At 39.6% G+C, this 25,320-nt stretch overlaps 1 protein-coding gene across 1 annotated transcript in view; it reads right to left on the bottom strand.

The window, feature by feature from the left end:
• The window catches only part of COL1A2 (collagen type I alpha 2 chain), a 35,469-nt gene extending 28,149 nt beyond the window's left edge, over positions 1-7,320 (bottom strand). The window contains exons 1-6 of the mRNA XM_057731089.1: positions 7,106-7,320; positions 4,585-4,595; positions 3,968-3,982; positions 3,295-3,330; positions 2,068-2,160; positions 710-763 (exon numbers count right to left, since the gene is read on the bottom strand). Of these exons, the coding sequence (XP_057587072.1) occupies positions 710-763; positions 2,068-2,160; positions 3,295-3,330; positions 3,968-3,982; positions 4,585-4,595; positions 7,106-7,175 (279 nt within the window). The 5' untranslated portion in view covers positions 7,176-7,320. The remainder of the gene's footprint in view (positions 1-709; positions 764-2,067; positions 2,161-3,294; positions 3,331-3,967; positions 3,983-4,584; positions 4,596-7,105) is intronic.
• Positions 7,321-25,320: the final 18,000 nt, after the last annotated feature.

Below are 25,320 nucleotides of genomic sequence, written 5' to 3'. Positions count from 1 at the left end.
GACTTTAAAAAAGAATTTTTTATCAAAATGGATAAAAAGAAACATTTCCTACATTGTTAAATCCTTGAGGGAGGGTGAGAATCTGTCATATTCACTGCTGTGTTCCAAATGCATAATATAGTTTGGGTCTTTTCGAAGACAAATGGTAAATACTTGTTAAATAAAGTAATGTTTTATTCAAGTAGTGGATACATGAGCCATGATGTTGAATATCAGACATCTTGCCTGGCATTCTGTCATTAACCACATGTTTGACCTTGGGAAAGGGCTTAAACTCTGTACCTAGAAAATGATCGGGCTAGACTAGAACTTGCTGATCCTTTCCAGCAAGTTCATAGAACTTACTAGTTCTGGATCTCTATGGGTTGCTTCAAATTCTAGGCAATGTTAAAGGATGTAAAAAAAATTAATCAGATTACTCCTCTGAATTAAATCGGTTTACCTAAATTCTGATTACTATGTCCAGAGATTATTTCTTAGTTATAAATATCTGATCTATCCTAAGGAGGCATGCTTGTGGAGAAAATTGAACCCCCTAACCTAGGCTTAGATTTTTATAGATTTGAATACAAAAAGAGCTTCTGCTTTTATGTGATCTGAGTATTAAGTATTAAACTAGGTAGCTAAGTAAATGGCAATGTGAAATTTAACATAAAGTAAATTCTCTATTCAGTAATTTTTTGGCTAAGATAAAAAGAGAGAAGCATACCATTGGTCCAGGGCCAAGTCCAACTCCTTTTCCATCATACTGAGCAGCGAAGTTCTATATGGGAGGGAAAAAAAAAAAAATATATATATATATATATATATAATAACTATTGGCCATGTAGTTCATTTCCTCATTCTACTTCTAAAGATTTTTCTATTGTTGTTTAAAAGGGAGCAGTGTTTCTGACATAATTATTAGTTTAGATGTCCATATTGAGCTAAATTTCTAAAAATTCAGGAGACATACAAGTTTAAATTTTAGTCCACACCTAGTTTGAAATAGGGAGCTTCCCTACTTTATTTTTGAAACTTTTCCTGACCTGTTAACCCTCTAACTCAAATTGCCCTCACCCCACCCCCAACTTGTACATAGAGGAAGAGAGCTTTCTAAACTTTAAGTCAGTGAGGGCCCCTGGTAAACTGAACAGAAACCAAGAGAACAACTTTGCATTTCTACCTGTTGCCCTGCTCCTCCAGAACTACACAAAATGACTAAGAGACCTTCTTCTTGCTGTAGTTTCAAAAAGGATATAAAGAATTTTCAGGTTTAGAGGAAAATTAAATTAAAATGCCCCTTGGAAGATTAAACTTTTAAAAAATAGTTCACAGTAATAGCTTTACTGTTAAAGATCCCTCTCATAGTGGTAGATCTATTAAGAAAGGTGCTTTTTAATGCACTCAGTAGATAAGCAATCATAATAAGATCTTTGGGGGAGAAAGGTCTTATTTTACTGGCATACAGTTGGGTATTAGAATCAGGCTTCTGATTCACAGTGCTAACCAATTAAGCAAATATGTTTTCCTTCCTGCAGTGAGGCCATTTGGCGCTCATACCATTGTTAAAGCATAAAGCTAAAAGAAGATATTAATGAAAAAGGGAAATGTACTTTTCTCAAATTAGTTTCAAGCAAATTAAACCAAAAACTGCTTTGAATGTTGGTTCAGTGGACTTCATGCCAAGAAGAATAAAAAGAGAAGATGTTTGTGAAATTGCTTAAGATCAGGGATTTCATTTATAATTCAATCTAATCAAACTTTTTCATAATACAACATCTCTTATTTGTGCCCTACTGATAAAAGATATTAAATTCCCAAATTAAATAATGGTTGCGAGGGCTGCAGCTACCTTCAGTGAACACAAAGACCTGTCCTGTAATTGACAAGGACTCACAAAGAGATCGGGCAAAGCAGAATCTTGAATGAAGAAACCAAAGAAACTAAATAAAATACTATACTAAAATCCAAGTCGCAGACTCTCCCTTAAAACCACTAAAAATACATTCCACAGTGAATCTTCCTCTAATACAGGTATGAGAAACTGAAGTTAGCTAATAGTTAACAATACTTAAGACACCTTACCCCACCAAGACCAGGGGGACCAGGAGGACCAGGTGGACCAGGGGGGCCTGGGATACCATCATCCCCATCTCTGCCTGGTGGGCCCGGTGGACCCTGTGATGTAAAAAGTGAATTAAGTCAGGGTGAGACAGAGTGCATAGAAACCTATACTTCAAAAAGGAGACCTCAGAATACATGTGGTAAGATCAGTTGGTCAGAATGTACAAGTGGTGTGGAAATTTAAAATGCCATATTTGTCACTATTGACATGGGTCTATTTTAGAAGGAGGTTTAGTAGCTGGTGTCTGAAAAAGACACAATACAGGATAGTTCCCCTTGGAAGAGGACTGTGTCAGCCATTGGATATGAATTCACAAGGGAGTCCGGTATTCAAATAAAGATGAAAATTATAGCTAAAATGTATAGCTATAAATTCATATGGTTAACAGTGCACAGTGATGTGCTATGTATATTGACTGTCCGTTTCTGATGAACTTACTCAATTGTTTTGGTATGTTATGTGTGAAAAGTAGATTAATAGATATGATAATTAGTAGTTATTTTATCACAGCGTAGAAAATCCTGCAGGTTTCCTACCATTAACACTATTTATGTTGTTAAAGTAATTTTCTGACATAATCCTACCTCTAATAGATTGCTTGAGTGGAATACATTTAAGTCTGCACTTCTCGATGGATACAAGGTATAGGTATTTATATATTGAGGAAAGAGTCATATAATGGAAACCATGTGGTCACACATGCCACATGAGCCTAGCAGGAGATCTAGGGATACCATGAATGAAATGCAAGCCTAACTTGTATGTTTATTAATTTAGACAAAAACATGTTGTTGGCTGCTGTTTCACTGTTATTCCCAGCCTACATAAGAAATCTTACTTGAAAAGCACACAAAACATGTTAAAAAGAGAAGGGCCATGTGGTGGTAGGTATGTACGTTTCCATTATGTATGTGTTGGACAGGTCAACTAAAAACAAAGAAAGAGACCTTGCAAAGAATATGGCTGTCTGTAATAGTTCTGCTTTCTTAAAGGATAATCTTGACCTAAAAAGAATATTGATTATATATAATAATGCTCATTCACTTTGTGTAAGGCATTATCTGCTTAAAAGGTAGACAATTATCTGGATACATAATATTCTTATAAATTGTCAGTCTGCTGTAGTTTCTAATATGTAGTTATTAAAATATGTGCCAAAGCCCTTTAATAGTTCAAAAATTACACACCCTTTCTCCACGTGGTCCTCTATCTCCAGTTGGGCCCTACAAGGAAGATACAAACAGCACAGTAATAAATGTCTAAGCAATTTCCAGTGAGTGAACAAAGCATTCTCGATAATGATTAGTTGGTAAGGCTGATATAACCATAATGTTATTAGACAGTAGCTATAAAAATGGCACAATACAATAGATAAAAGTATATTGTTTTTATTATAATTACATGTAATTTTTTTAAACTGGGAGATTGGAGGCCATAGTCTCCAGCATTAGGCCAATATTGTGACCACTATTTTTAGAAAGATGATTTCTATGGATAAAATTATCATTTTGTAACATTGATAACAGCATATTTATATAGTCAAAGCCCTTTAAAACAAACTTGTCTATCACCTATAGTTAACATAATACTCATTCCATCGCCAGAATAAAAACAAGTCTTTTCTTTTCCTTTAGTATGTAAATCACCAGTTGTATAATATAAATATAATTAGAGATGCCCCTGGAAGATAATAAAGCTTTGTTATCTTACACATCAAAGCTACTTTATTTTGGTTTAGCTAATGCATATTCATGTGGGCAAAATCTTGACAAAGTATTTTCCTTCTGTAGTGTACCATAAATTTAGTTAAAAGTGATCTCTGATCATTTCAAATATTATGGAGAAGTACTGGACTCTTACCTTTCTTGCAGTTGCCTAGAAAAGAATAAGTAAAGGATGATTATGAGGAAAATTGTATACATTTTAAAATGGCTCCCATTTCTGAGTAGTATACAAACATACCTACAGATTATACATACTGTGCATTACTATATTCTTAATATTTCAAAGTAACATTTTAAATTTTACCAAGAAATAAAATAAAATATGTACAGAACCCAGATATATACTTATCTGTAATTATGCCTCAAATTCAATTCATGAGCTAAGGATTTGTTCATATTAATCTTGCAAATGATTCCAAGGGAGTGACGAAATTCTCTAGCTCGGGGAAGTCTCCTACTTCGTAGCAGCTGATGCTAAATCCCAAACTTCCACTGGATTATTTACTCTCTTTTCTTATGGCGTTCGTTTTAGGGTGGTCTTATTCAGTAGTCCCGCCCATTTTGGAAATTGGGGTGGGTACCTTCTAAGGCAGCCAGCAAAGTTTGACTACCATAACTCTTGATGATTTTTTTTTTTTTGAAATTTGGGTTGGTCAACACCAGTACAGCCTCCTTCCTTCCCCAGAGAAGACGTTACTGTTGCCAAGGCAATCAAAGTCTAAAAAAACAAATTCTAAAAATAATTTTACTCACCTCTTGTAAAGCTATAGAGGAAAGGGGAAAGAAAGAAAGAATTATTAGTATTATTTCATTGATCACTAGCAGTGATTAACAAATGGGTATATTAGTCTATAAAATTGACTTACCTAATTAAAGGACCAATTATATTTTTTATTAAGAATATTCTAATGACTTAGGAATTATGCAGGTCAAAATTATGACAGGGATCAGCAGGGTTATTTGTTTTCAATATTAATATGTAAATATATTTTGAATTAAATTGTTAATTATTTACTATTTTATAAATGCTTGAAATATTAATGTGTCTAAAGGATACTTCTAATGTTTAGTAATTAAGATGGTAAATTGTGCAGGTGAATCACTGAATGAGCAAAACCAGTAGATTGATGAGGAAATAATTTGTATTAGTTTAGATAATTTTCGATACTTAAAAATTTAAAAAGGGGGACATTTAGGAAAGTACGTTACCATAAGTAGACAGTTTTTTATAAAACATTAATGTTATGACGTTTGTACCATTCTTAATGTCCTTTTTCAAAAGGTCTAATTTGCAAGTTAGTCACCCCGAAAATGGATTCATTTGGACATCTGAAATTTTGCTTTAAATAGGTTCATTTAAATTAGGTAAAGTCATTTTTACCAATATGTATCACTTTTGTCCCTGAGAAAGAATTGCTCTGTATAAATGGAAAAACTGTGGATTAAAGATCTAGAAAAATAATGGGAAAAATACACTAAAATAATATCCTCCCCCTTTGCCATAATTGCTGTAAGTCCATAAGGACTGAATTCCTCTCCTACGGTATAAAAATTATAGGTTAACACAGGATATAAGTGTAGCCAAGCTGGCAACAAAATGAATCACCCCTAAAAATTGCTTTAATTAGGTGGCCAAGAAGTGTGTCACTTGGAGTGAGAACATCTGTTGCAACAGTCACAATTCAGGAGGGTGGACCACATCCAGCACTGACATTTAAGGGCAATTTAAGAGAATTACTTTTAAATTAGGAAAATGATGTGTTTACTTCATTGTGTTCATCAGTAGGAAGAATAATTATGCCTGGACTTGATTAACGGAAGTCCTTATGGTTCTGGAAATTTGCCTTTTAATTATTCAGACTGAGCCATTTTGAAGAATGTGTGTTTGGTAACTTTTATTCACACTGTGGTTGGATGTTGATCAGAAGGTGAATTGCCCTTGGTACCTTCAAACTTCCCTAGGTCTATTTTCATCTTTTCTCTAGGAGACAACTCTTTCCCCCTGCCACCCTCAGATCTCATAAAAAAAGTTGGTAATATGCATTTGTTCAATGCAATTATTCCTTAGTATTCACAGTGTGTATACTAAAAGTGGATGTAGGGAGAACACACACACACACACCAATGCATCAGTAGTGATGCAATGGTAGACACCGTGGCATGTGGGTGGAGCAAACTTTTGGAGTGCTGGGTGTGGCCAGATCCCCCTCTTATCCCATCAAGTCACTATCTTTGTCTGGTAATTAGCCATTTTCAAGACAAAACCAGACTGATTTTCTTCATTCTATCCTGACATGGAAATCTGGTCATAAAACCTACAGCTGGAAAGCAGCCTTTGGAGTCCATCCAATTTCTATCCTGCATTTTAGAAAAGGCTCAGTTTGACTTGCCCAAGGTCATATGATAAATTAGTGGCAGAGTCATGGGAAAAACCCGGGTCTCCTGAATCTCAGATCAGTTTTGATATTTCCCAACTTGCTATGTTCAGAATGCCTGTCATTGGGAACATGTTAAAGAAATAATTCTCAGGCTCAACAAAAGGCAGGGTAGATTTTAGCTGCATAATGTTACCATTTCCATGACCAGCTAATGAAATGAGAAGCTAATTTTACTTTTCAGAATGTATCCATTTTTCTTCCCAAGATACCTGTCTAGCTATTGGGACTGACTTCAATGAGAAGTGCAGATCATTCTCTGTATAAATCTGTGGAAGTCTAAACGGGGATTCCATTAACCTTAAGTCCTGGTGCCCTGTGCTCTCATTGTCCTCCCTCCAGAGGGCGCCTCATGGTCATCATCATCCAGACTAGTCTTAAAACACCCAGAAGAGAAAAGCCTTTAGGGGGTGAGTTGTTTTTTTTATTACTAAATTAAAGGGCTTTCTAAACCAGGCCTCAAGTTTCACAGGGTGGGCATCAGTGCAGTTATGGGGCCTTTTAGGTGGAGGCCTTTGCCTTCCTGCATCACGTCAGTTAATATCTCATCCTTAAGCAAAAGACTGTATGCTGCCTTTGAGCTTCACTAACTGGAGGATCAAGTTAACAGTCTCACCCTGAGCTGAGAGAAAATTTCCTAACTTTTGGCGAGAGTCGAGCCTTTTATATTTTCATTTCTAAAATATTTTCCATGTTTCTCATAAATGCCAGCGTTTCTCCACATGCCAGAGAGCCTTCCCTCCAAGCTGTACCTAGAACTCTGTTAGGTTTTCCTTTTCAGGGTGCCCACCCATCTAACCTCTTTCCCGAGCTGCCCGAAACAAGCTGAAGGCACTTACATTGGCATGTTGCTAGGCACGAAGTTACTGCAAGCAGCAACAAAGTCCGCGTATCCACAAAGCTGAGCATGTCTACCACTTAGACATGCAGACTCCTTGTGTCGCAGAGCCCCTGGGTCACCGGCGGAGGTATCACCTGGCGGGCGCAGGCATGCAGTCGTGGCCAGTACCTCCAACTTAGCCGAAACCTCCTGCCGCCTTGGTGCTAAAATAATAAAGCCCGGATCTGCCCTATTTATACGGCCAAAGTTTCTCTGGCCCGAGGGTGCCTCCAAAAGCGCTTCCACCAATGGGAGGGCTGGGGCTGGGGGCCCGGGCAGCCACAGCTGGGAGGAGACTGCGGGGGCGCAGAGGAGGGAGCGGAGGGGGGAGGGACGTGGCCACGGGGCTGGCTTCTTAAATTGGTTCCATTCTTTTTGAGGACGTGGACACTTTTGAGGCTTTCAAGGGGAAACTCTGACTCGCTGTCTGCATACCTCCGCCCTCCCCATCCCCCCGGCCCTCCCCCGCCCTTTCCAAGTTTGGAAACACTTATGGACACGTCGGAGAGCTCTGCTGACACCGACGTGGGCAGAGTTTACAGATCTCGGGGCAGCCGGGCAGCTGCAGAAGGGACGGGAGCCCAGAGATCAAAGCAGGAGCTGTCCAGCCCTGCCTACCTTGTGCCCTGCGGGCCACCTGCAGGGTGGAGGGCTGGCGGGCGCGGAGGGGGCAGGGGCCCAGGGAGCCGGATCCGACAGCGTGGCGCAGCCCGAGGCCGCCCTCCCTCCGCCCCCTCCACCCCGCCCCCCACCCCCGCCCAGCTTTTCTCCAGCTTTGGGGCGTGCGTGCGCCCACTTTTTCAGCAGTAACGCTCCCTCTCTCTTCTGGCTCCGGGAAAGGATGAGAGGGGGATTCTGTCTGTGGAGCGCTGACTGGGAGTCCGAGGAGGCCCACTCTTGGGAGGGTGAGGAGGGAAGCGGGCTAGGGGCGGCGTGACATCCAGCACCAGGGAGGATGTGCTTTGCGCATACCAGACTAGACCAAGCCATCGGAGACATCAGACGACCTCCTCGCTTCCCTCTGCTGAGGCTGATTCTAAACCGAGGCTTGGGGATTATCTGGCCCTGCGAAGTGACTGCAGCTGACCGACATGGACTCCTCTCTTACTCCGCAGTCTCTTTCTGAGGTTGCGGTGGAAAGTCCACCCCTCCCCTTCAGATTTCCAGTCTCCCCCTCCTCCTCTCCACAGACTCCTTGTCTGGGTTTACCAGCTCCATCCTGAGCCCAGACTCAGATAAGCCTCCAGTGACCACCATTCCCCCCCGCCCAATCCTTTTTGTCCTCTCTGCCCATTCACTGACCCCCACACTTACATGAACAGCCCAAGCACCTCCCAGCTCCTCTTCACACCTCGGAGAAAACGCCTAGGCCATCTAGGGGGACTTCTAATTTGAGTTTGGGATACAGGCTGTCTTTTCTGGTAACACTTCAAGCAGAGCTCCCACCAGCTTGGATGTTAGCTCTCTCCCCAACATGCAACCTCCTTCTCCCCTTGCAGACCCTTCCCACTCTCTGCTTCCCACCAGGGAGAGGAGAGGATCCTGAGGCATTGGAAGTGAGAGGCTGGAACTCTTGAGGATCCAGAATACTCAGTGCAGTCAACTTCCTTGAATGGCCCTTTCCCCAACCCTTTTGAGATGTCATTCCAGGCCCAGAGGAAAGGCAATTGGTCCGGCCCCAATGAGGCAGCCATTCTTTCCCAGAAGTCAGCGCAAAAGGGGCATCTTTAGGTCAGTTCTGTCTCCACCAAACAGAAATGAGTGGGCTGTAGTTCCTTGCTAAACTTTTTTCCTTTCTTCCCCCCATCTCCTCCCCGCCCCCTTTCCCCCTGTACTTCAGAGAAGAATTTCTACCCAAGTTAACTCTATCAGCAGCTGCTATAAACCAAAGGGGTTGAATATTCTTAAACTGGTTGCTTCCTCTAAGCTTAAAAACAAACAAATAACAAAGTTAATGGAAATAAAAGAGAACAACCCAAAACTATAAAAAACTATTCTTTTATTCTGTCTTGGGAGATAACTTTAGAAGACTTTTTGAAATTGTAGTACATTTTTTGGAAACATGATTATAATTTCCCTTTTAGCATAACAAAATGGTCAGCAAGTTTTTGAGAATTCAAGAAATTCAAGCACACATTTATAAACTAAAGGAAAAATATCCCTGCAGAGTAAACTGATAACTGGAAAAGCATTCCTGGAAACTGATGCAAATACCAAACGCTGCCGGGCTCCCTCCCTGCTGATGTGGCAGGGTTTGAAGCCGGCAGTCGTCAGCGTTTGGTGGGAGGCCCTGGATCTAGAGGAAACAATGAAAATGGAGAAAACTGAAGGGGAATTTTTCTTTTTTAAGTGGGAGACAAACTTTTGTTCCAGCAGTTTTTACACATTATTTTGACCTTCTCTTTCTCTTACTCATCACTTATTGGGGAAGATAGTTAATTAAACGTTTGTGTTATTGGAGGAGTTCTTTAATGCTTACATTTAGGTCTCTGTTAAATATTTTGTGCCTCCAAACAAAATGAGAAGCTTTGTGAGTGGATAGGAGTGGGGCTGGGAAGAGAGCTGACCGAAAGCCTAAACTGAGTGTCCTGGAGATGGCTGTGGTGATGTGTGTGAGTGTAGGGGAAGCCTCAGTGACTGGGTGGGGGAGAATGGAGACTGAGCAGGAGGGAAAAGAGGAAGGGAGTAAAGTGGGGTAAAGGCTGAGAGTGGAGGGGTGGAAAGAAGGAAGAAGGGAGGAAGAGATTAAAGGCCTCTACATTTTGCTGTTAGACAATTAATACCTGGCTTCCTATTCCTAAATCATTCTCTGTTGAAAAAAGGATGATCACTTCAGCTCCCTACAGCCCACAGATTACAAACTGGGACACATCCTAAAGTTTGGCAAGAGGAGGATGGAGAGTCTCACTGACTGAAAAAAAATCCAGAACAGCCTGATAAGACTATGCAGTCTTATGCTTTTATTCCTCTCTTTTCTTTGATCAAGCATCAGACTGACATCTTTCAAACATTTTTGAGGACCCACTCTGTGGAAAGCACCAATACTATCTTATTCTAGTTCTACTTGAGTTGGTTTTTTGTGAAGAAGTTATTAGCTGATAATTAAGATGGTAGCTGAGAAGGTTTGAGGGCTGACTCCTCTTTGTAATGTTTGTTTGGAAGACACGGAGATTCCTGCCCTGCATCACATCAGTTGGGTCATTCAATTCTCGCTGATTATTTAAATAAGACCAGATGAAATTCACTCAAGTACTGTTTAGTGTTGTACCAGGCATTGTGCTAATTGGTGGGTATATAACATGGTTATTGTCCTTAGGGGCCACAAAGTCTGTTGGAAATTAAGAGTGCATGGAGTACTGCGATGGGGGAGCACAGGGTGCTTATGTGTTTATGGGAGGTTTAGATGGACACCTAATCTAGATTTAGGTGGTTGGAATCAAAGACGGCTTCATGGAGGATGCAAGAAGCTTGAGCCTTAGATGTGAATAGGATTAGAAGTGATGAGGGAGAGGTCCAGGCACAGAGGCATTAGAAAATTTGGCAATTCTGAGGAATGGAAGCATTTCAGCATGGTGGGTTGTGGAGGGAAGCAGGGAGAGCAGCGGAAGGAGCTGGAGATGAGATTGGTGGATTTAGCAGGAACCAGATCAAAAAGCACCCTTTCAGCTGTGTTCTGGTGTTTGTGTTTTCTTTACTCTGCTATGGGGAGTGTTTAGATTATTTTAAGCAGAAAAACTGTGTAATGAGAGAGTGCTTTTTAAAAAGATGACTGTGGCTGCAGTGTAGGGAAATGATTAGAAGGAAAACACAGTGGAGACAAAGAAACCAGTTAGGAGGCAGCAGTAATTCTGAAGGAAAATGGTGGTGGCCTAGGGTAGCACTGGTAGAGTTGGAGAAAAGTTGGCAGACTTTGGAAATATTTTGGGAGTAGAAGAAAAAGACTGGTGTTTTGTTGTGGGGGGAGAGGGAGAAGGATTTGGAGAGTACGGCGGCGGCGGGGGGGGGGGGGGGGGGGGAGGCGCGGGTGGAGATTCTTCACCAAGCAACTGGCTACCTGGAGGTATCAGCCATCGATCAGGGAAACATTTGAGGAGGGGAAGACTTGGGGTGAGGGAGGGGAGGATAAAGAAGTCCAATCTGGGTATGTTCGATTTTAGGTGATTGTGGACCATCCAAGTAGATAGGTCTCCTAGATGATTAGATATCTAGGCCTAAATTCCAAAATGTGTACTTCGCCTAGATTTATCATTAAGGGAGTCAGCAGATTCCTGATGTCATGGGAGTGGATGAAATCCCCCAGGTTGTACATGTAAATGGAAGTTGACAATAATAAAACCTAAGACAAAAGCGTGAAGAACTCTGGCAGGTAAGCAGTGGACAGTACAAGAGGAAAATTCATGAAGGTGACTGAGAAGGAACAACTATGTGGGATGGAGGAAAACCATAGTGTCTCCATCACAGAAGGCAAGGAAATAAGTTGTTTAGGGGAGGAGAGCAAGAGAGGTCAAATAAGACTAAAAAGATGACATAAGTTAGCAAATGGGAGATCACTGGTGACCTTGGTGAGGGTGATTTCAATGGAATGAAATGCTACTGAGAGGAAGTGGAAGAGTGAGGAAATAAATACATCTACAGTTGAATTTAAGTTAGGTCAGGAGTATAACAGGAGTTGGGAGAGAGCTGGGGTATAGTTTAAGGGTGATGTTAGGATTAATATGGAAGAGAATTATGTGTGTTAGAGTGAGACTATCCGAAGCAGATTTTTTTTTCCCTTTAGGTCTTTATTGCTGTATAATTGCTTTACAATATTGTGCCAGTTTCCACTGTATAACAAAGTGAATCAGCTGTATTTATACATATATCCCCATATCCCCTCCCTTTTGAGCCTCCCTCCCACCCTCCCTATCCCACCCCTCTAAGTCATCACTAGTCATCGAGTTGATCTCCCTGTGTTAGGCAGCAGCTTCCCACTAGCTATCTGTTTTACATTTGCTGGTGTATATATGTCAATGCTACTCTCTCACTTCATCCCAGCCTCCCCCCATCCCCCCCCCCCCGCCACATCCTCAAGTCCGCGTTCTCTACATCTGTGTCTTCATTCTTGCCCTGCCACTAGGTTCATCAGTACCATTTTTCTAGATTCCATATATATGCATTAGCATATGGTATTTGTTTTTCTCTTTCTGACTTACTTCACACTGTATGAGAGACTCTAGGTCCATCCACCTCACTACGATAGCTCAATTTCGTTCCTTTTAATGGCTGAGTAATATTCCATTGTATATATGTTGAAGCAGATGTTTAATCTTGACACAAACCCCATTTTAAAGCCTCCATTGAAATGTTCTTCTCCTTCCTTAGGTCTCCTACATTATATTTCTCCTAATTGGCTTTTTAGTATTGAAGCAAGGAGCACTTAAGTGCTTGCAGATTTTTTTTTTAATTTGGTAGTGAATGATCAATTTTTTTTTCAGGAGATCTCTTTAAAATGTGTAGCCAGAATCAATTTCTTTCATGGGTTTTGAATCCCAGTTTATTCTGGGGGATTCCTCTAGGATTCGGTGCCCCATTTTTCATGTTTAGAAATTTAAAATAGGCAACCACTTCTTTACTATAGCACAACTCTGAGTATTCTACAGTGTACAGATTGTATGGATATAGGTGTTTTGTGGTATCTTGTTATTGAGTATTCCAAGCCCGGTAATTCAGAGGGATATATTAGGGCACACAGATTTCAGCTTTTAAGTCCACCTTTGAGAAGATGCTGATTACGTTTCTTCAGCTACTTGAAATCCATCCTTAAACTGAAGAGCACCAGAATGCTAACGCTTTCCAAAAGTCCACTGTGGCTTATTGGGACTTTGGTTGGCTTCGTTTCCAGACTTATATTTTTCAGTTCTTTTCAAGTGGCTAAAAGAAATATAGAGACTTTTGCTTCAATTGCAACTGAATATTCTGGGTGTTGGTAATTGACTGATTCACCCATTAACTTGAATTATAAAGACTTAATGACATATGATACCATATTTAGAATGTATATAATTTATATTTCATCTTTTAAAAATAACAAGCAAATTAAGTTAATGGTATTACTGACAAACTCTTTAGAGTTTAAATTTGATTTTGACCTTTAGAATTCTCTACTTGCATAGATAATCTTCCAGTTAGTTAATGTGACATCATAACTATCTATTATAAAGTGTAAGTACTGTGCTTAATTTTCCATAAATTATCTCAAACCTCCAAAAATCATTATCTAAATCTTGGTGGGGTATGTTTTTTTGTTTGTTTGTTTTTTTAAATTCTTTTATTTTATTTATTTATTTTTTATTTTTTTGTTTTTTAAATTTTATTTCTTTATTATTTTTTTGGGGGTACACCAAGTTCAATCATCTGTTTTTATACACATATCCCCATATTCCCTCCCTCCCTTGACTACCCCCCCACCCTCCCCGTCCCAGTCCTCTAAGGCATCTTCCATCCTCGAGTTGAACTCCCTTTGTTATACAACAACTTCCCACTGGCTATCTATTTTACAGTTGCTAGTATATATATGTCTGTGCTACTCTCTCACTTCGTCTCAGCTTCCCCTTCACCCCCCGCCCCCCCCCCAAACCTCGAGTTCTCCAGTCCATTCTCTGCATCTGCGTCCTTGTTCTTGTCACTGAGTTCATCAGTACCATTTTTAGATTCCGTATATATGAGTTAGCATACAACATGTGACTTTCTCTTTCTGACTTACTTCACTCTGTATGACAGACTGTAGGTCTATCCACCTCATTACATATAACTCCATCTCATCCCTTTTTATAGCTGAGTAATATTCCATTATATATATATGCCACATCTTCTTTATCCATTCATTTGTTGATGGGCATTTAGGATGCTTCCATGTCCTGGCTATTGTAAATAGTGCTGCAATAAACATTATGGTACATGTTTCTTTTGGGATTATAGTTTTCTTTGGGTATATGCCCAGGAGTGGGATGACTGGATCATATGGTAGTTCTATTTGTAGTTTTTTAAGGAACCTCCAAATTGTTTTCCATAGTGGCTGGACCAACTTACGTTCCCACCAAGAGTGCAGGAGAGTTCCCTTTTCTCCACACCCTCTCCAACATTTATTGTTTCCAGATTTTGTGATGATGGCCATTCTGATCAGTGTGAGGTGATTCCTCATTGTGGCTTTGACTTGCATTTCTCTGATGATTAGTGATTTGAGCATCTTTTCATGTGTTTGTTGGCCATCTGTATGTCTTCTTTGGAGAAATGTCTATTTAGGTCTTCTGCCCATTTGTGGATTGGGTTATTTGCTTTTTTAGTATTAAGATGCATGAGCTGCTTGTATATTTTGGAGGTTAATCCTTTGTCCGTTGTTTCATAGGCAACTATTTTTTCCCATTCTGAGGGTTGCCTTTTAGTCTTGTTTATGGTTTCTTTTGCTGTGCAAAAGCTTTTAAGTTTCATGAGATCCCATTTGTTTATTCTTGATTTTATTTCCATGATTCTAGGAGGTGGGTCAAAAAGGATCTTGCTTTGATGGATGTCATAGAGTGTTCTGCCTATGTTTTCCTCGAGGAGTTTTATAGTGTCTGGCCTTCCATGTAGGTCTTTAATCCATTTGGAGTTGATTTTTGTGTATGGTGTTAGGAAGTGTTCTAATTTCATTCTTTTACATGTTGCTGTCCAATTTTCCCAGCACCACTTATTGAAGAGGCTGTCTTGTTTCCATTGTATATTCGTGCCTCCTTTGTCAAAGATAAGGTGCCCAGATGTGTTTGGGCTTACTTCTGAGTTCTCTATTCTATTCCATTGATCTTCCTTTCTATTTTTGTGCCAGTACCATACTGTCTTGATCACTATGGCCTTGTAGTATAGTTTGAAGTCAGGAAGCCTGATTCCACCAACTCCATTTTTCCTTCTCAAGATTGCTTTGGCTATTCGGGGTCTTTTGCGTTTCCATACAAATTGTAAGATTTCTTGCTCTAGTTCTGTGAAAAATGCCATTGGTAATTTGATCGGGATTGCATTAAATCTGTAAATTGCTTTGGGTAGTACAGTCATTTTCACGATGTTGAGTCTTCCAATCCAGGAACATGGTATGTCCCTCCATCTGTTTGTGTCGTCTTTGATTTCTTTCATCAATGTCTTAAAGTTTTCTGCATACAGATCTTTTGCCTCCTTAGGCAGGTTTATTCCTAGGTATTTTATTCTTTTGGTTGCAATGGTGAATGGGAGAGTTTCCTTAATTTCTCTTTCTGCTCTTCTGTTGTTAGTGTATAGGAATGCAAGAGATTTCTGTGCATTAATTTTGTATCCTGCTACTTTACTAAACTCATCAATGAGTGCTAGCAGTTTTCTGGTAGAGTCTTTAGGGTTTTCTATATATAATATCATGTCACCTGCAAAGAGTGACAATTTTGCTTCTTTCCAATTTGGATTCCTTTTATTTCTTTTTCTTCTCTGATTGCTGTGGCTAAAACTTCCAAAACTATGTTGAATAATAATGGTGAGAGTGGACACCCTTGTCTTGTTCCTGTTCTTAGAGGGAATTCTTTCAGTTTTTCCCCATTTAGAACGATGTTGGCTTTTGGTTTCTCATATATGGCTTTGATTATGTTGAGGTAATTTCCTTCTATGCCCATTTTCTGGAGAGCTTTTCTCATAAATGGATGTTGAACTTTGTCAAAAGCTTTTTCTGCATCTATTGAGATGATCATATGATTTTTATCCTTCAATTTGTTGATATGATGTATCACGTTGATTGATTTGCGTATATTGAAGAATCCTTGCATCCCAGGGATAAACCCCACTGGATCATGGTGTATGATTTTTTTAATGTGCTGTTGGAGTCTGTTAGCTAGTATTTTGTTGAGGAGTTTTGCATCTATATTCATCAGTGATATTGGTCTGTAATTTTCTTTTTTTGTGACATCTTTGCCTGGTTTTGGTATCAGGGTGATGGTGGCCTCGTAGAATGAGTTTGGGAGTGATTCTCCTTCTGCAATATTTTGGAAGAGTTTGAGAAGGATAGGTGTTAGCTCTTCTCTAAATGTTTGATGGAATTCACCCGTGAAGCCATCTGGTCCTGGTCTTTTGTGTGTTGGGAGATTTTTAATCACAGACTCAATTTCCGTACTTGTGATTGGTCTGTTCATAGTTTCTAGTTCTTCCTGATTCAGTCTTGGAAGATTGTATTTTTCTAAGAATGTATCCATTTCTTCCAGGTTATCCAATTGATTGGCATAGAGTTGCTTGTAGTAGTCTCTCATGATGTTTTGTATTTCTGAGGTGTCCGTTGTGACTTCTCCTTTTTCATTTCTAATTCTGTTGATTTGCATCTTCTCCCTTTTTTTCTTGATGAGTCTGGCTAATGGTTTATCAATTTTGTTAATCTTCTCAAAGAACCAGCTTTTAGTTTTATTAATTTTTGCTATTGCTTCCTTCCTTTCTTTTTCATTTATTTATGCTCTGATCTTTATGATTTCTTTCCTTCTGCTCCCTTTGGGGTTTCTTTGTTCTTCTTTTTCTAATTGTTTTAGGTGTAAGGTTAGGTTGTTTATTCAATAATTTTCTTGTTGGTGGGGTATGTTTTATATTCCCAAGTTTACGAGTAAAAAAAACTGAGGCTTAGAGAGGTGAAATGACTTGTCTAAGGCTTCCCAGATATGCTAGAATGGATCAAGTCCATTCTTGGGCTTGGATCTGTTGCCTGTTGTACATTTTCAAATGCCTTGTACTTCTAATATCTAGTATCTATCACAATGATAATTGATTAGTTAATTAAAGGAGTTAATTGTTCATTGATTGGCTTCATTTGGATGTGAGATCTTTAATGACAGAGACAATCAATGCCTATTTTATTCCCACTTCCAACTCTAGATCCTAGTACAGTGCCTGCTGAATAAAAGATGCTCAACAAATATTCACTCAACAAATGAAGACTGATTTGGCATGACGTAACTGGAGAACATGGAACTAAATGTAAATTCTGGTTTTCTTCTTCTTCACTGATGGCTTACCATTTATCCCACACACTTAAAAATTTATTTTTATTAATAGGTAAGAGTGGCAATCAATACATGAAATTTACTTGAATAATACGTGAATATATTTTAGCCAACTCACCTGATAATAACACCTAATTATTCATTGATATCTCATAAAGATTTTATTTTATTAAGTCAAATTTATGAAAGACAAAGTGATTGAAAAATAGGAAAAAGCTAATTTTGTTAATGATAAAGCCACACAATTTTAGAGTTGGAAGATAATTTAGATATCATCCAAGTCATAATTATAGTGTGTGGAGTCAGAATTTGTTTTTCTACCATATTTCTAATGTCTGGCAGATATCAGGTACATATCAGGTATTCAATAAGTTTTCGTTGTTTGAATTAAGACATTTTATAAGTAAGAAAACATGCCTAGAGAGGTTATGTGACTGGCAGCTTATGGTAGACCTGTAACCAAGGGTCTACTGATTCCCAGTCTCCTGCTCTTTTATTTATATTAAAATAACATCTAGCATTTGTCTGGAATATTTTGCAATATTTAACCTTTACAACAATCTGAAGATTAGTTATTATTTTACAGAGGATAAATTGAGGCTCAACAAAGTTAAAGATCAGTAGTTCTCAAAGTGTGGTCCCTGGACCATCACCTTAGAACTTGTTAGAGAGAAAAATTGCATGCCCCATCTCAGACCTACTAAATCAGACACTCGGGATGTGGGTTAGCAGCAATCTGTGTTTTAACAGCCCTCCAGGTGATTTAGTATTGAGGATTGTGACTATTAGGTTAAACTTGAATTAGATAGATCTGAATCTAGTATCATGGAGAATAGACGTGAGCATGACAGGACAGAAGAGCACGAAAGTCCAGTTAAGAAAATGTTAATTCCTTTTCTCTATATTCCTTCACTCCAAAGAGTCTCCTCCACATCTATTTTTGCTAATATATCTGTCTTTTCTTGATTCTCCTTTGTTCAAAAGGGTGGGTAGCTGAATATTCTGAAAGGCTATTAATTGTTTATTCACAGTATTTTTTAACCTCAAAGAAGACTGTTTTTATCCTTTTTTTTTGTTTTTTTTTGCTGATCCAAACTTTATTTAAGGCTGAGTAACAACATTTACAGTGGAAAAATGTGTGTTGAAGGATATACCTTAGCTCTTGAAGAAAGCTGAGTGTGATTGGCCTCATGGTTAGAACTTGGTGCTGATAAAGTCTGGTTTACAGCATCAGTTCCTCTCTGGACTAAATAACTTCTCCCTATGACAGTACCTTGGAATTCACCACTCTGTGGACCTGGGGTGTAATTCCCTGGGTAATTAAATAGTTCAGGTGAGGCAGGAAAGTTTCATGGTTTACTGCAAATCCATTACTCATTCTAGAAAATGCCCCCCAAAGCCCATGCGATGTTCTGAAACATTTTATTTCTATATTGACATCACAGACATATACTCCTATTGCCTGTAGTTCCCATGCCATGTTTTGGTACTTGAATTAACATGGCACTCCAGAGCCTTAAAAAATGGATTTTCCTTCTGAAGCACCCAAGAGAGTAAGTAAGAGGGTAGATCTTCCTATCCAGAACTTCAGAATGTGCAATATGCTGGACTAAAACAATCACAGAAGTCATTGTTTTTGCCTGTGGGTCCCTGCTGGGTTTTCTGACAGACGCCTTACTTTACAACTGTAGCCACTTAGGCACAACTGCAAACCCAGTCCTGCCCCAGACTCTGGAAACAGGCCCTGTCCTTGTACATGATGAATTGAAGAAGCTCCAGTTCTAGAATTTTCTAACTGCCATTCATTGGATTTGACTCTGTGGCACTCTTCTTTTATCTGGGCTTCATGTATCTGAAACCCAGGCTACACGTTAAGCCCATTCTTACAACACGTCTTTATTTTTTCTTCTTGCACCTGAGTTCCTCTTTTGATAACGTGCTTGTTTCCTCACTGATTGGTTTTATTCACTCATTCTTGCATTCATTCATTTAGTAAACCTACTGTCTATGCAAGATACAATGTTGGAAACCGGACCTGAGATATGATCTTGGCAACCATACCTTTTCGGACACCCTGGAGACTGGACTCCTACCCCTAAACTTCAGCACCATGTCTCCACATTCATGTCTGTTACTGTTGCAGATCTACCTGCCTGGATCTGCTTCTTTAGGACTCTCTATTCCAGCAACTGTTGCGACACCTGCATTCCTTCTTCAGGGCCTCACTGATGGCACTCCTGGCTTGGCCCAGTGCGTACTAGTTGTCTCTGTGCTTTCCCTGCTTCTGACTTCCAGCTCTTGCCTGCAGCTGAGTCCATTGCTGCAGTACCTGCTTCCAACCTCCACTTTTCTCTCAGAATCTCCATCTGAGAGACAAGGATGGGTTTTACCAGTTCCTCTAGCCACATCTTGTTTTGGATTGCATACTCAGCAATCAGTGATGGAGTTCCAATTATGTGCCAGGTGCACTTGCAGGGATAGAGGGAAAGATACAGATTCCAGTCTCAGGAGACACCACAGATACAGTAAATCCTCCCCAGTTGTGAGGGGAAGGACATATTTTAGTTTGAGGTACATAAAATTTTAGGGGGAAAATAAGGTTATAGAGGGACTAAAGGCAAGCCCTTATAAATCTTAGTATCATCTCTAAAGCATCAAGACAGCATGCTAAATGAAGAGAGTATCAGTGACATTTTTCACGTCTTAAATTACTAATAATGGTTATGGTACAATTGCGTTCCATTTACCATCTCTTGCTGAATAGAAATTTCTTAGGGTCTTTCTCCCCTGCCATTTCAATGAAATGCCCATAAATTTGCTTTGCTTTGCTGAAGATAATATGCATGTGAAAGGATTTTTCCCCCTGTATCTCTTTCTCTATCCAAATATGCAATGCCTTTCAGATTTCATGATTTCGAATTGTTGACTCCTGCATGCTCAGTCCCAGAGATAACTCTCCAAAGCACATGCCATCAGACCCCTCTCACACAAATATCACTTTCCTCCTTCCTTGCAGCTGCAGGAGTGCCATTTTAAGGTCCTGGTTTATGTCTCCTCAGATTCCCTTATTTCCTAAAGCCTCAAGGCAAAACCCTCTGTTACTGCCATGCCATCTGCTTTACTTCACTTTTTTATTCCCAACACCCAATTTCTTCTTTTTCTAATTATCCCCAACAGGAGTGACTCATAATTCTTATATACTGGAACTAAAATTCTTGTGGTTGGGAAAAAGTATGCAAAACTAAATCTGCGTATACTGAAATCCCTTGTTTACTAAAATTTGAAGTAAGGGCCGTTCACTAATAGGGAGGCATTACTTTACCTAACTGGAGAAAATAAGACATTATCTCATTAGAACAAAGATGTTTTGGATGTATTCAGTGAACAATGTATTAACAAGGTCTAAGGGAGTCCATAAGGAGGATCAAAGAGCAGGAAGTAACTGATTCTACTTGGGAAGGTTGAGCAGGGAAAGGGAATGTTGAAATTGACTCTTGGAGGAATTCATCAAGCAGAAAAGAAGGAAAACCCTTTCTAGGGAGATGGTACAACACGCGTAGAGGCAGGTGACATTTATGATAATTTGTGCTCAAAAATGATGAATCTTATAACAATTATTATTAACAAGATGTGTGGTACACTACTGGTTTCTAGTGGACAGAGACCAGGGATGCTGCTGAATATCGTACAGTACATAGGACAGATTCCATAACATGTCATCATCCACCTCAAATGTCAACATTGCCTCTGCTCTATAAGGTAAGTCCCATGAGAGCTGGAACCTAGCCCGTCTTATTCACCCCCGTGTCAACAGGAGTTAGCATGCTTTGAGGCAGAGATAGTACTCATTTAACATTCGTTAAGTGAATTGAGGCATGAAGGAGAAGGGAAAATGTTTGGGGAGGGAAAATACATATTCAGAGTTAGAAATTAGGGTATAGTTAAGGAGCAGTGGGAAAATAAGTCTATCTTAAGGAGTCTTCTTTTAATGTATAGTCCATGGAGAACTGCTCTAAGGAGGGTTTTAAGCGGAAGACTTATACCATCTGGTTTATGTTTTGGTGGGATGACCAAGCAGCGAGGAAAGAGCCTGGAGGCTGGGCAGTCACTTCGAAAGGCATTGTAATAGTGCCAGGATGATGAGGGCCTAACCTAAGGCAGGAGAAGTTTCTGCCTTGGGCTGCTAAGTGGATGTTGGTATCATTACTTGAGCTGAGGAAGATAGGAGGAGAAGCAGAATTTGTGTGTGCGTGTGCATGCGTGCATGCATGTGTGTGTGTGTGTTTGTGTCTGTGTGTATGTATGAACTTGTCTCTGTATATTCACTATAACATTAGCTTATATCAGTTCACTCAGCAGACTTTTGATTAACCAATTTCCCAGGCACTAAAGGTATCAAGGTAAACAATTCCAGGTTGTTTTTTTTTTAAGCTCTTTATTGGAATATAATTGCTTTACACTCTTGTACCAGCTTATGAGGTACACCAAAGTGAATCAGCTGTATTTATACACATATCCCCATATCCCCTCCCTCCCGCGACTCCCCCCCACCCTCCCTGTCCCAGCCCTCTAAGGCATCACCCATCATCGAGTTGATCTCCCTTTGTTAAACAGCAACTCCCCACTAGCTCTCTATTTTACAGTTGGTAGTATATATGTGCTACTCTCTCACTTCGTATACAATGGAATATTACTCAGCTATAAAAAGGAATGAAATGGAGCTATATGTAATGAGGTGGATAGACCTAGAATCTGTCATACAGAGTCAAGTAAGCCAGAAAGAGAAAAACAAATATAGTATGCTAACTCATATATACAGAATCTAAAAAAAAAAAAAAAATGGTACTGATGAACCCAGTGGCAGGACAAGAATAAGGATGCAGATGCAGAGAATGGACTGGAGGACGTGGGGTTGGGGGGGCAGGGGGCGAAGGGAAAGCTGGGACGAAGTGAGAGAGTAGCAATTCCAGTTTTTAAGAAGCTAACATGTTCATAGCAGAACTATTCACAATAACCAAAAGGTGGGGACAACCAAATGTCCATCAACAGATGAGTGGATTAACAAAATGTGGTATATCCATACAACGGAATTTTGTTCAGCCATAGAAAAAATGAAATAATAACACTTTCTTTAACACAGATGAACATCCAAAATATTATGCTAAGTGAAGGCAGCCAGACACCAGAGGTTGTATAATGTATGATTACATTGTTTGAGATACCCGGAATAGGTAAATCTATAGAGGCAGAAGACATACTAGTGGTGGCAATGGAGGATGACTTCTTAATGGGTTTGGGGTCTCCTCTGATGATGATGGAAATGGAAGTATATATAGTAGTTATAGTTGCATATACTGTGGATGTACCACCTGAATTTTATACTATAAGGTGGTTAATTTTATGTTATGTGAATTTCACCTCAATAATTTTTTTAAAGGAAGCTCGCAGTCTCATGAGATAGACTAGTAAAAAATATGGCAAATCAATGTGAGCCATCTATAATCGTCTCAAATAATACAAAATGTTCTTCAAGCTGAAGAAACTGTCCAGAAAAAAGCCTGAGTGGCTATGAAAGCTCATGGCAGGAGCAGGGAGCAAGAAGGGACTGAAGAGACCATTTGCTCTATTTTTATAGTCCTAATTGCTGCACTTCATGTAAGGCATAATGGAGATATTCCAGAGACATAAAGTGGTTCTATCAATGTCTGGTGACCAGTCAGTGGCAGAGGTCTGAAACAGTACAGCTCATCAGTTCTTGGGACTTTAATCTTTTCTTTCTGTAGACTTTGTCTCCAAAATATTTGTTGAAAGTAAAGTCAGAGAATGATAGCGATAATGTTGAAGGATTACGAATACAAAAATCACTGAGAAAGAGTAGTGGGCACTCATGACACAACGTAAAATTGAATGGCCTTTAATGTTTTAGACAAATTTCCCGAAGAATATTAAGGAATCTCCACTACTTAAGTTGTTTTTAAAAATAAAGAGTGGGCTAAGAGGTGTACTGTAGTGAAAAATAAGGAACTGGCAGAGTGGTCTCACTGTTAACTAAGGTGTTTTCCTAATGTAAAATTACTATATCTACACCCTTATTTTCTACACATCTTTTAAAAAATAGAATGTTGTTCTGTATATGTTTATAATACCTTCCAGGAATGGTAATGAACAACTGGAATCAGTTAATAGTTAGGATAGCTCCATCCTTAATATTGGAAGAAATATTACTTGACCTACCTCCTTCTCAAGTGAATCATTTGTCCATTCATTCAGCAAACATGTGTTGAATGAGAGGCACTGAGGAGAGAAGGAAGTTTCAGATGATAATTGCCTTCAAGTTGCTCATAATTTAGTGGGGATGTGTGAGAGAGAAACAAAACAATGAGATAGAGGTCTTTTTGTGGGAAAATAGAAATGAGGTATCCAACTTTGCCTGAGAATATTAAGGTGAATCCCTAAGAGGAGATGGTGAGTCTTGATGGGTTAAGGTTTGTTAGGTTGGCACTGCATGAAATAAACAGGAATATGTAAAAATATAGCAGCATGGTTCAATTGAGTTATTCATTCACTTATTAAATACTCTGTCTCAGGCACTGTGACAGGCATTGATAATCTAAGGTGAGAGAGTTCCTGCTTCATAATCTTATAGGTCAGCAGAAAAGACAGGCATTAAGCATGTCTGCATAATAAACTAATGAATCCTCTGACAGAAAATATGTGGGGTGCTATGGGAGTACATGGCAGGGGCCCTGACCTAGCCAAGGGACACAGGGAAGAGCTCTTCAGAAAATGACAGACTCAGAACTAGAATGGTGTCTTGGTCAGCATGGGCTGCCATAACAAAATACTATGACTGGGGACTTAAAAAACAGACATTTATTTCTCACAGTTTGGGAGGCTAGGAAGTCCAAAGTCAAGGTGCCTGAAGATTTGGTTCCTGGCGAGAACCCTTTTCTGGCTCACAGATGGCTGCCTTCTTGCTGTGTCCTCACATGGAAGAGAAAGAGAGAGTTCTGGTCTCTCTTCCTCTTCTTAAAAGGACACTAATCTCCTCATGAAGGCCTTACCCTCATCTAAACCTAATAGATCTCATCTATTCTAAACCTTTAGACCTCATCTAAACCTAATTACTTCCTCAAAGTCTTACCTCCAAATACCATCACACCGGGGGTTAGGATTTCAACATTTGAAACTTTTTTTGGTGGGGGGGACACAAATATTCAGTCCATAAACAATAGGTGCCATGTAGCCAAAGGAAGGGAGGTGGGTGAGGTAGGGGTTGGGTTCATAGAGGGATATTCCAGGTTATCCAGAGGACAATCAGGGAGGGCCTTGAAAGGTACCTTCAGGAATTTGTCCTAGCGGCAGTGGGAATCTACTGGAGAGTGTTAAAACCTAGCCCAAATATTAACCCTAACCCCTCACTCTAATGCTAACCCTGATCAGATTTTGTTTAGAAGGATAACTCTGCCTGTGGTCTAGAGAGTGGATTTGAGAGAGGAGACTGGAACATGACCCTTTAAGAGACTCTTCCAGATAAGAGATGAATGGTAGTGGGGTCTGAGGTGATAACATCAAGTGAGAAGAGAATTAGGTGGATTTGGGATGTGAGAATCAGAAACAGGTATACCTACCAGATTTCTGCCTTGTTGTGGTGACTTTTCTGAGGTAGAAGAGTGGATCTGAGCTTGTGAAAATTATAGATTCTTTTTCAGGCATGTTGTGTTTGAAATACCTGAATATAATTTCCCATGTCCGGAACTTGTGGGCTGCTTACTGTAAAGAATCAAAAGAGAAGAGAAGAGGTAGGCAGTATCCATGTTATGGAGGACAAGATATATCTTGTAAGGAATGAGGAATCATTGAGTGCTTCTCAGTAGGGCACTTTTTTGTTTTAGAACAATTATTCTGGCAACAGGAAGAATGGATCATAGGGAGTTGATCCTGGAGGCAGGCAGTTAGAAAGCAACTGTATCACATGATATAGTGGTGGTAAGCTGGATAGGAGAAAGAAGAGGAGAGTCATATTTCAATGACAGGTTAATAGAATTTGTTGCAGGAATATCAGGATTAAGGAAAGAATTGTGAATGATTCCTAAATGTCCTTTGGAACACTGAGTGGATGATGATGTCAGAAAAGTAGGGGGAATAGCAGAGTTGTGAATTT

Source organism: Hippopotamus amphibius, chromosome 4, assembly GCF_030028045.1.
Source record: "Hippopotamus amphibius kiboko isolate mHipAmp2 chromosome 4, mHipAmp2.hap2, whole genome shotgun sequence".
NCBI lineage: Eukaryota > Metazoa > Chordata > Mammalia > Artiodactyla > Hippopotamidae > Hippopotamus > Hippopotamus amphibius.
The sequence above is the reverse complement of the archived record's forward strand: the minus strand, read 5'-3'. Positions and strand labels throughout refer to the sequence as shown.